The sequence below is a fragment of the Otolemur garnettii genome, unplaced genomic scaffold (assembly GCF_000181295.1).
Source record: "Otolemur garnettii isolate 467f Iridium unplaced genomic scaffold, OtoGar3 scaffold00094, whole genome shotgun sequence".
Taxonomy (NCBI): Eukaryota; Metazoa; Chordata; class Mammalia; order Primates; family Galagidae; genus Otolemur; species Otolemur garnettii.
In genome coordinates this window covers 4,390,674-4,398,664 of record NW_003852489.1, presented here as the reverse complement: position 1 = coordinate 4,398,664, position 7,991 = coordinate 4,390,674, and the positions used below count along the sequence as shown (strand labels likewise).

General features: G+C 38.4%; 1 protein-coding gene and 1 pseudogene across 1 annotated transcript in view; both read right to left on the bottom strand.

The window, feature by feature from the left end:
- Nucleotides 1-7,991, bottom strand: part of MED13 (mediator complex subunit 13) — a 118,393-nt gene that overhangs the window by 6,829 nt on the left and 103,573 nt on the right. The window contains exon 28 of the mRNA XM_023516600.1: nt 3,153-3,342. Within this exon, the coding sequence (XP_023372368.1) occupies nt 3,153-3,342 (190 nt within the window). The remainder of the gene's footprint in view (nt 1-3,152; nt 3,343-7,991) is intronic.
- LOC100946324 overlaps nt 7,843-7,991 on the bottom strand; it is a 1,432-nt pseudogene continuing 1,283 nt past the window's right edge.

Here is a 7,991-nt window from a genome sequence, read left to right as displayed (position 1 = left end):
AGAGTCTCACTTTGTCACCCTTGGTAGAGTGCTGTGGCATCACAGCTCACAGCAACCTCAAACTCTTGGGCTCAAGCAATTCTCTGGCCTCAGCCTCCCAGGCAGCTGGGACTACAGGTGCCTGCCACAATGCCCAGCTATTTTTGTTGTTATTGCTGCAGTTGTCATTGTTTTAGCTGGCCAAGGCTGGGTTTGAACTTGCCAGCTTCGGTGTATATGGCTAGCACCCTACCCACTGAGCTACAGGTGCCGCCCAATAAAAATATTTTTAACCATCTAGGTAACAACCCACTATTCTTCCAAGCAAAGAGAAACATATCAGTGATTTTACTGCGCATATATGAAAATAAAAATGGGACATATAAAAAGATGAACAGAATTATGGTTAAGTTATACCTTACCTGGTAATTCAGAACCAGAAGTCCTAATCTTTAGTTACACTGTATCTGAGGGTGAATGCCCACTTTACACTATCCTCTCTGCAAATATTGAGTAGAAAAGAATCTGGATAGTCCTTTGGACTTTTTGTAAAGTAGTGTTTCCTAAAAAAATGTGCCCTGAAATACTAAGGTAATAAACTATTAAGAATTGTTACACAATCCTTTTCTTGTGTATTAAAATAAGTTTAAGAAAAGCCAGGTAAACAATCTTATTTCCTGCTGTTTTTCAGAGTCTGTAGTGTGCATACATGTATTGTGATTACAAAAGGGGACAGACAGTTATGTGCTGCACTTCCCAAGGGACCAAAGAATTCTTAGTTTTTGTGAGGTTCCAAGGACTACTATTCTGCAGAAAATCCCTTCACAATATGTTTTTGTATTGAGATCTGTATAGACCACTGCACATACATTGGAAGGACAAGAAAATCCACACGATAAAACTAATTATCTTGGTTGACACTCTTTAAATATATTATCTCATTAAGAGGTGATTCAGATCATCGGCTGTTGTACTCTATTTATGAATGTGTTACAGAAGTCCATTGTTTAATCTCGAATGTCACTGACTCAATGAGATGTGGTCTAAAGGGTACCAAGATTTAACAGCAACAGGCTTTAAATACAGCCTGAAGAAACTAAAGCATATTATCTTTTATTTTTACCTTAACAAACCAAATATTAAAATTAGCATGATTTATGGAATAAAAACAGTCACCTTTGGCTAAGGCAAGGGTGAGTTTACCTAAGTCAATCAGATCTAAACTTGTTATTCTGAAACAGGAGCAAGAGTGACAGCAGCCATCAACCCTGTACAGGCCTCCCTGTCTCACTTTATATTACCATTTTATGGTTTATCTTAACTTCAGTTATATCACTAATGAATTGGTTTTAATAAGTCACTTTGGACCCGAGAATCTCATTACTGTACTTAAAAACAATTCACTAGGGTGGCACCTGTAGCTCAGTGTGTAAGGGCACCGGCTACATACACCGAGGCTGGTACATTTGAACCTGGCCCAGGCCAGCTAAAAAAAACAATGACAACTGCAAAAAAAGAAAAAATAGCTGAGTGTTGTGGTGAGCGCCTGTAGGCCCAGCTACTTGGGAGGCTGAGGCAAGAGAACTGCTTGAGCCCAAGATTTTGAGGTTGCTATGAGCTTTGACACCATGGCACTCTACCCAGGGTGACAGCTGAGACTCTGTCTCAGAAAAAAAAAAAAACAAACAAAAAACCCATTCATTAATTTTATCATAGTAAGTTACACAAAGCTAGAAAGCTTTTTATAAGGAGGCAGTAAATGAAATTAAAGGCCAGGAACGGTGGCTCATGCCTGTAATCCCAACACTCTGGGAGGCTGGGGTGGGTAGACTGCTTGAGCTCATACGTTCGAGACCAGCCTGAGCAAGAGCAAGACCCTATCTCTAAAAATACCTGGATGTTGTGGTGGGTGCCTGTAGTCCCAGCTACTTGGGAGGCTAAGGCAAGAGAATCACTTGAGCCCAAATAGTGTGAGGTTGCTGTGAGCTATGACACCATAGCACTCTACCGTGAGTGACAAACTAAGACTCTGAGAAAGAAAAGAAAAAAAAGAAAAGAGAGAAAAAGAAAAGAAAGAAAGAAAAACAAGTGTTATTACTATAATTATAAATTTTTCTTGAGTCCAGAAGTTTGAGACCAGCACAGGCAACACATAGAACCACCATCTCTACAAAATATAAGACACTTAGCCAGGTATGGTGTCACATGCCTGGATCTCATCTACTTAGGATACTGAGGTGAGAAGATGCTTGGGCCTCAAAGTTCAAGGTTATAGTGTATCACTGCACCATCGTACTCAACTCTGGGCAGCAAAACAAAACTGTCTCTAAAAAAAATAAATTTTTAACTCAAATGTAATCCCCTAAGTAATGCAGCATAATAGCAGTGGCAGTGCAGTTATGATGTAATTCAAAGGATAACATAATAATAGTTAAAAGATCCAGGTTTTAGTCTTGAATTTACTACCAATTTATAACTTTAGACAGGTATTTTTCTGGATTTAAATTATGATCATCTAAAGAAAATGAGAAGGTTAGAGATTATATATAAAGTTTCTTTCAGCTCTAAACTTCCATATGTGCAGTTGAAAATACAGATTGAGCATCCCAAATTCAAAAGTATCTAAATTTTGAAACACTTCTCATGCCTAGCATTTCAGATAAGAATATTCAACCTATACTAAGAACAAGGGTCCCGGAGTTTGACTTAAGAATAATTAAAGTTCACACTTAATAAAATTTAAAAATTACAGTTGTTTTATAATTAGGTAATTCTCTTTGTGGTATGGTCTAGACCAGTGATTTTTTTTTTAAACGAGTGATTTTCAATTGCTGTGCTGTAAGAGGTTCTTAGGTGTGCCACAAAAACTTTGAAAGATCATTAACTACATTATTTTTGAAAGAAGTTCAAAGCATAGTTCAAAGTATATTCTTTTTTTCACTTTTTTGATTAACATAATTTAAGTATGCCACGCAAGTTTAACTATAGGTTCAAGTATGCTGTGAGATAAAAAAGGTTGAAAAACACTGGTCTAGACAGTTGTAAGTAACAATGCATTTAAGAACATAGAACTTAGACAAGATTTTAAAAGTCACATATTTCAGTATAAGAATTCAAAAAGTCACATATTTCTCATGATTTAAGTCCTCAATTAGGCTTCGTTAGGAACTAGCATAGAAATAGCAATACCTTAAGAAAAAGGGGACACTGATATTGTGCTTGAGGACATGCTGACCAGAACCAGTCAGGTAATGGACCCGCTTTGGCAGTTGATACAAAGTAACCCAGGGCCAATGGTTGCTGAAGAATATTAGTTACTTCATCATGAGATTCTGTTGAAAGTAGCCGATCGGTACCCTGACCCTTAAAAAGACAAAATTAAAAGTATATTAGTTCATCTGGCACAGCTAAGCACCTGACATAAATACACAATGGCTTACAGCAAACAGTTCATTACCCTATGATAGCAATTTAACAAACTAATGACCGATATTGGAAAAAATCAATTACTATACACATAGAGTATTATAATTAGTAATAGCATTAAAAGAGTGAATTTTAAAAGTTGCATGAGGAAATGAGTATGACAGTTGTTTATGGCAAGCCAATGTGGAGGGGGGTAATGTGTAAACCTTCACAGCTGAGTGAAAAATACAAATATGTTCAATGAAATTTCTAACTTTTTTTCTTTCTTTCCTTTTTTTTCTTGAGACAGAGTCTTACTATGTCGCCCTTGGTAGAATGCTGCGGTGTCACAGCTCACAGCAACCTTCAACTTCTGGGCTTAAGCGATTCTCTTGCCTCAGCCTCCAAAGTAGCTGGGACTATAGGTGCCCACGACAACACCTGGCTTTTTGTTGTTGTTGTTATTATTGTTGTTTGGCAGGCCCGGGCTGGATTCGAACCCACCAGCCCTGGTGTATGTGGCTGGCACCCTAGCCACTGAGTTATAGGTACTGAGCCCCTACTAGATTTTTTTATTTGTATATATTCATAGCAAGTACATTTTGCTATCTTCATATATTGCATTGTGGTGAAGTCAGGGCGCTTAGTGCCATCTATTACTTGAAAAATGCATATTGTACCTACCAAGCAACCTTGCATCATTTCCCATCATTCCCACAACCTCTCTACCCCTCCAAGTCATGTTATTCCCTGCTTCCAAGTGCACAAATTATTTAGCTCTTCCTTCTAAGTGAAAGCATGCAGTATTTGACTGTGTCTAAGGTGATTCACTTAAGATAATAGCTTCAGTTCCATCCAGGTTGTTGCATAAGACATTTCCTTCATTTTTATTAAAGAATAATATTCCATCGTGCACATATGCCACATTTCCTTTATCCAATCCTTTATGAGACACTTAGATCGACTATCTTTGTACTGTAAATAATGCTGCAATAAGCATTAGTGCAGCGATCTTTTTTTTTTTTTTTGAGGCAGAGTCTCACTATGTCACCCTTGGCAGAGTGCTGTGGCATCACAGCTCACAAGCCACAGGCTAAAGTGATGCTTTTCCTCAGCCTCTCACATAGCTGGGACTACCGATGAATGAAGACCGGGATCTTTTTATACAATGATTTCTTTTCTTTTCCTTTGCGCGGATACCCAGTACTGGGATTGCTGGATTGCATGGCAGTTCTATCTTTAGTTCTTGGAGAAATCTCTATACTGTTTTCAATAGAGACTGCACTAATTTACATCCCCACCAGCAGTATGTAAGATTTCTCTCCTCTCTGCACCCTCACCAACATCTCTTACTTCTTGTCTTTTTAATATCCATTCAGGCTGGCATAAAATGATATTGCACTATGGTTTTAATATGCATTTCTCTTTATGATTAGTGATATTAGACCTTTTTTTTTGCAGTTTTTGGCTGGGACTGGGTTTGAACCTGCCACATCTGGCATATGGGGCCGGCACCCTACTCCTTTGAGCCACAGGCGCTGCCCTGATATTAGACATTTTTCATATGCTTCTTGCTCATTTGTCTTTCTTTGAAAAATGTCTATTCATGTCTTTAGCCCATTTTTTTAATGGAGTTGTTTGGGCTTTTCATTGTTTTTGTTCAGTTGTTTTGAGTTTCTTGGAAATTATGGATATTAGTCACCTGTGGTTGCAAATATTTCCTTCCATTTCACAGGCTGTCAGTTCGCCATGTTATTTTGTTTGCTAGGCAAAAGCTTTGTAGTTTAATTAAGTCCCATTTGTCTATTTTTGTATCTAATGCCAGGGCTTTTCAGATCTGAGTCATAAATTCGTTGACAAACGTCTAAAAGTGTTTTCCCTAGGTTTTTCTTCTAGTATTTTTATAGCCTTTGGTGTTAAATTCAGGTCATTAATCTATCTTAAATTGATTGTTTTACATAGGTTTAGTTCATTCTTTTGGATACAGCAATTCACTTTTCCCAGTACTGTGAACAGAGTGTCCTTTCCCCAGTGTATGTTGTCAGCTTTGTTGAAGATTAGCTGACTGTATGTAGCTAATTCTTTCTTCCCTACTTTAAAAAGGCAAATTCTAAACATAAGCTTACTATATTCATCAAATAATCACTATACATAATTTCAATCAAATAGAGATGTGTTAATCAATGAATCCCAATCAGTTGATTTTTGTTTTCTTTTTTTTTTTTTTTTTGAGACAGAGTCTCACTATGTCACCCTCAGTAGACTGCCATGGCATCACAGCTCATAGCAACCTCCAACTCCTGGGCTTAAGTGATTCTCTTACCTTAGCCTCCCAAGTAGCTGGGACTACAGGCACCCGCCACAACGCCTGGCTATTGTTTTGTTTCAGTTGTCATTGTTTAGCTGGCCCCTGCCCGGTTGGAACCTGCCACCCTTGGTGAGCGTGGCCAGCACCGTAACCACTGTGCTATGGACACGAAGCCTTGTTTCTTTCTGTTTGAGACAGGGTCTTGCTCTGTTCCAAGGCTATAGTGGCATCATCATAGCTTAATGCAACCTCATACTTCTGCATTCACGCAATTCTCCTGCCTCAGCCTCCTGAATAACTGGGACTACAGGTACATGCCACCACTTTCAGGTAGTTTTTCTACTTTTTGTAGAGATGGGGGTGTCTCACTCTTTCTCAGGTTGGTCTTGAATTTCTGGCTTCAAATAATCCTCCCACCTCAGCCTCATAAAGTGCTAGGATTCTAGGTGAGCCACCCCACCCAGCCCCAATTAGTCTTTCATTCTTTCTTTTTTTTTTTTCTTTTTAAGACAGTCTCAATCTGTCACCCTGGAAAGTGCCATAACTCTTGGTTCTGTCGCCCTGGATAGAGAGAGTGCCATGCAACCACTAACTCTTGGGCTCAAGTGATCCTCCTGCCTCAGTTTTCCTATTTGTTTTGTTAGTAGAGACGGGGTCTCACTTTTTGCTCAGCAGCCTGAGCAAACCCATAAGCTCAAGCTATGCACCCACCTTGACCTCCCAGAGTGCAACAGTTATAAGTGTATCATCTCTATTTCAGATAGAAAGACAAGACAGCCTGCTTTCCTAACTGCTAAAAAATCAAAAGAGGAAGTTGGTGGTCAGTGTTTTACTTGTTCTTATGAGAATATTTTTTTCTTTTGCAGTCTTTTTTTGGCTGGGGCTGGGTTTGAACCCGTCACCTCCAGCATATGGGGCTGGCACCCTACTCCTTTGAGCCATAGGTGCTGCCCTCTTATGAGAATATTAAATATTTCCATTCTTTTTTTTTTTTTCCAGATAAAACTTTTTAATTCTCAATTGATTCTTATAGTTGGGAATAATTCATTGTTCCATATAGGTTTTTGCCATGGTTTCACAGCTCACAGCAACCTCAAATTCTTGGGCTTAAGCAATTCTCTTGCCTCAGCCTCCCAAGCAGCTGGGATTACAGGCACCTGCCACAACACCTGGCTATTTTTTTGTTGTTGTTGTTGCTGTCAATCTTGTTTAGCAGACCTGGGCCGGGTTTGAACCTGCCAGCCCTGGTGCATGTGGCCAGCGCCCTAACCACTGAGCTAGTTTTTTTCTTAGAGACAGGGTCTCACTTTTGCTCAGGCTAGTACTGAACTCCTAAGCTTAAACAATCTATCCACCTTGGCCACCCAGAATGCTAGGATTACAGGCCTGAGGAACCACACCCAGCCCCTTATAGGTTTAATTAAAAGTTTTCATTTCTTGATTCTATTACATATGCAAAAAACACGTGAAAAGACATGCTAGGATTTGAGTACACTGTGTGAGATGAAGGTTTATAGTAAAAGCTAACCTTACATAATTTTTGAGATTACCTTGATCCCTACTAAAGGGTTGTATTTCTTCAATCATTCTAAATTTCATAAAGAATGTCATTTTTCTTTTTCTTTTTTTTTTTCAGACAGAAGCCTTGAGCTATTGCCTTGGGTAGAGTACTGTGGCATCTCTTGCCTCAGCCTCCCGAGTAGCTGGGACTACAGGTGCCCGCCATAACGCTTGGCTATTTTTTGGTTGTAGTTGTCATTGTTGTTTGGCAGGCCCAGGCTGGATTCAAACCCGCCAGCTCTGGTGTATGTGGCTGGTGCCTTAGCCACTTGAGCTACAGGAGCCAAGCCAATTTTTCTGTTTATTATATTTAAGTTTATATGCATTGTTTCCTTTTATTTTTAACTCTATAGGTAATATATATGAATTGTAAAAATTTTTTGCAATCTGTAAAACACACAGGTATAATCTTATTATAATTTCCTTTCCAAAGGAGCTACTTTGGCATTTTAGTATTATTTAGTGCTAAGAAGTTATATGATCTATGAATAATTTTTTAAAAAATTCATCCATTAGATTTTCAGGCCTTAGCATAATATTAAATTGCTTAAAAAACATGTTGAAGTTACTTGATTTTTTAAATATTTTATTTACTTGTCTGTAAGTAGATACAACTTTTAAAAAATACAGTTAATTCCTCAATTTATATGTCCTTGTTCAAAAGCATCAACTGTCTCAAGACAATGGATATTGCCTATTGTACCAAACACCTTTCTTTCTTTTTTTTTTTTTTTTTTTT